The 3154-nt window shown below is 42.9% G+C and overlaps 1 protein-coding gene across 1 annotated transcript in view; it reads right to left on the reverse strand.

Moving 5' to 3' along the window:
* Window positions 1-1070: 1070 nt before the first annotated feature.
* ppp1r9a (protein phosphatase 1, regulatory subunit 9A) overlaps window positions 1071-3154 on the reverse strand; it is a gene marked incomplete at its 3' end in the record, with an annotated part of 27902 nt that continues 25818 nt past the window's right edge. Inside the window, 1 exon segment of the mRNA XM_014011252.1 lies at window positions 1071-1206. Coding sequence (XP_013866706.1) covers window positions 1071-1206 — 136 coding nt within the window.

Genomic DNA, 3154 nt, shown 5'->3' on the forward strand with positions numbered 1-3154 from the left:
GCAAAAATCAATCACTGTATTTTTAATTAGTTTGATTTTACATTTTTACATTTAGGATTTGAAAATGAAAAAAAAAATACAACAACATGGCTGTTTTTATTTTGCTATTTCAGTTTGAAATGGAAAAACCAAAGAACAAACCATACAAGGACTGGAAGAAATATAAAGAATAAATTGCTCCTGCTTTCAAAGGAGGCTGCCAGTGGTTGGGAACCAGAGTCCTAGAACATAAATTGCTTTTCCTTAACCTGCCACCCTTCTTTACATGAARGCTGACTACATGTTTGTTTGTCTCTCATCACCATAAGGGAAAACAACCTCTCAGTGCCATTAACATATTATGCTGATTACCATTAAGCTGCAACAATCTGAAATGACGACAAGCAGCAGGGAAGCAACAGATAGCTCCAGTGTAAAGGTCTGACTCTGCACAGCATGCAGAGTTCTTCGCTAAAAGCCAAATTAGAGCCATAAAAGCRTTAATAAGACTTGACAGTGCTATAATTACAGAAGGGCTGGGCTCAGCATCTGCAGCCAGGAGAGGAGTAAATGCTAGAAAAGATTTCTAACAACACTGGAAAAAAAACAATGCAGAAATATCTGCTTGTCGAGCTGAAATCCATGCATAAGTTGAGCTTATTTTTTTTTTGTATGAGAGGATAGGCTTTGCAGTGATTTATGTCCCTCCACTGTGATATTCTGTGCGCGTGCAGCGATGGCGTGAGCTGCAGGGCCGTGAGCTGCGTGTCAGGAGGATTAAACGTGCTGTGACTAAGCAGCACAGTCAGAGAAGAAAATGCTGAGTGATGCAGCTCTCCTCTTAGTTCGTACGGCGCCGAGTGGGAGTGTTTTCTGTGTTTGCATCAAAGGCCCGCTGTCAATCAGCTTTGTGACATGAAAACGCTAAAACCCTGTCTTCGTGAAAAAGAGCTGACGTGTGTTAAGTGACGACCAGGAAGGAGTATGAGGAACGTTACAATTTTACATCACAGCCAAATACTCTCACATCCACAATACTTTGTTGCTCTTTTCAGTGAAACAGAGTGGTGGAGGTGGTGTGCAGTCATTACCTCATCGTCATCAGCATCGTAGTGGGCGTACTGCTGCTCCAGGAGCTCTCGCTGTCTCCTCTCCTGCTCCAGGGTCTGCTGGATGAGTGCGGCCACTTCACTCTGCTGACCCGGGCGCTCTCGGCCAATCAAAAACCTGCAAGGGCACGCTGCGTGAACAACTCTGACACAGTCGACCACTCGAAAATGGTCAATTAAAGAACTGTGTAATGTGAAACCGGGGGTAATGTATTTTTTTTTTCAGGACAGCATTACTGTATGAGGTTGTTCTAGGAGTTATCTACAACAGGTAAGACATTAGCCATTCATAGCATTACCACAGAATCCTCCTTCAAAAAGATCTGCACCAAGGCTTGAAGGAATGTGTAAATGTGGATTATCATTAGTGTATTGACACCTCTTATTGTATTTCTGTGCAGGACAAGAAAAAACAAAAAAACAACCACAGCAGTCACTTTGAGAGAGGAGCAGAGGCCCACGGCCAGAAAGCAATGACAGCAATATTTGCTGACATATCAGGGCAGGGCTGGGAGACTGGACGTGCATAATAATGTGAGACGCCACTCAGCTCGGCTCGCTCAGGCAGCCAGCTATTTGCCTGGCAGGGAATTAAACAAAGGACGCCACAGGCTGTGCCTCCAAGCTGTACCACTGTGGCCACACATGGGACCTCCAATATCCCATTCTAACGCAGGACAGCACGAAAGATGATGGCCGCTTATCTGAAGATAAATTTACCTTTGATACAGGCTCTCTTAGAAATTCTGTTTACTGTCAGTACAGARTGCCGATGCAAGACGTGAATTAGTTTTCAGATCATAAACAAACAAAGCAGAGCAGAGAGCTGCGCAACACTTTCAGCACTTCTTTACTTCACTACATCTAATATTGGCTCTGCTCAAAAAAGTACAAACAAATATACAAATAATTGCATAAAACCTCACGCCCAGCATGGTTCTGACAACCCTGCTGGGCGTGAGTGAGGTCCAATCAACTGTGCGCTTGGAAGTGAGCGTGTCATGATGAGAAAGGTGGAAAAGGAAAACGAGGCTGGAAGTGGGTTCAATATAGGAGCTAATCAAGTGAATTCATTTCCCCTGAGCTCGTTSGTGTATTTCTAAAAGCCGAGGAGGAGAGGGGCTTACGCTCCAGCAGAGAGCCATACTCCATCTACATGTGAGGGGACAACGCAAGGGCAGAACACACACACATGCAGACACACACACACACACGGAGTGATAGAAAGGGTAAAAGATTAGCGAGTATTTTTATTTTTTTTTACTACAAGCTCGTGGACAGCAGAGCTGTCTGAGGAGTAGCTGACCTGGAAACAGCCTTTRTCCACATGCAAAGAGGAGTTTGTCTTGGTGTCTCTCTGCCTCCCCGCAGCTCTAAGAGTCCCAGACAGGGTGTTGGATCAGCTGAACGGGACAACCTGTCAGCTCGGATTTATTTCTCTGCTTCTAATTAAAACAGACACCAGTCAAAATATTCAGAGCAGTGCGTGAACCCAACAGGAGACATCCCCTACTATTTCAGCCAGGGATGAGCAACTGCCGGCCACACCAATGATTTCCCCCCCAACCAAAAACTTTATTTTGTTTCTTTTTTTTTCTTTCCGAAGTTTTTGTTTAAATTATGTTTAACATAAACCACAAACAAAAAAACAAACTAACAAAAACACACTGCCCCGAGAACCCTCCCATCCCTCCCCATCTATACTGGATCTACTAACAAAACATAAATACATCTTGTATTCAAATATTTTGTTTCTTTTTTTGTGAGATAGATTATCTGTTAGCCTACTTAGAGATGCTGTCTGCAACGAAGGATTTTAATGCAAGTCACTACGACACGTTGCACAAAGCTAAATATGAGAAGTACAAAAACAGCGACTTTTTACCAGAACCACACTGGAGTCTCGTGACGTTGACCTTCAGCTTGCTAACATAAATGTTTTTTGCTTGCTTCAAACGTTCATATTTATTAAACAAGAATACTACTGTTATACTGTACATACATTTGAGAATTAAACAAGTCACTGCACTGTATGTTGGTTTAATAAACATACAGTAACATACAGC

The sequence above is a fragment of the Austrofundulus limnaeus genome, unplaced genomic scaffold (assembly GCF_001266775.1).
Source record: "Austrofundulus limnaeus strain Quisiro unplaced genomic scaffold, Austrofundulus_limnaeus-1.0 Scaffold78, whole genome shotgun sequence".
Lineage (NCBI taxonomy): Eukaryota > Metazoa > Chordata > Actinopteri > Cyprinodontiformes > Rivulidae > Austrofundulus > Austrofundulus limnaeus.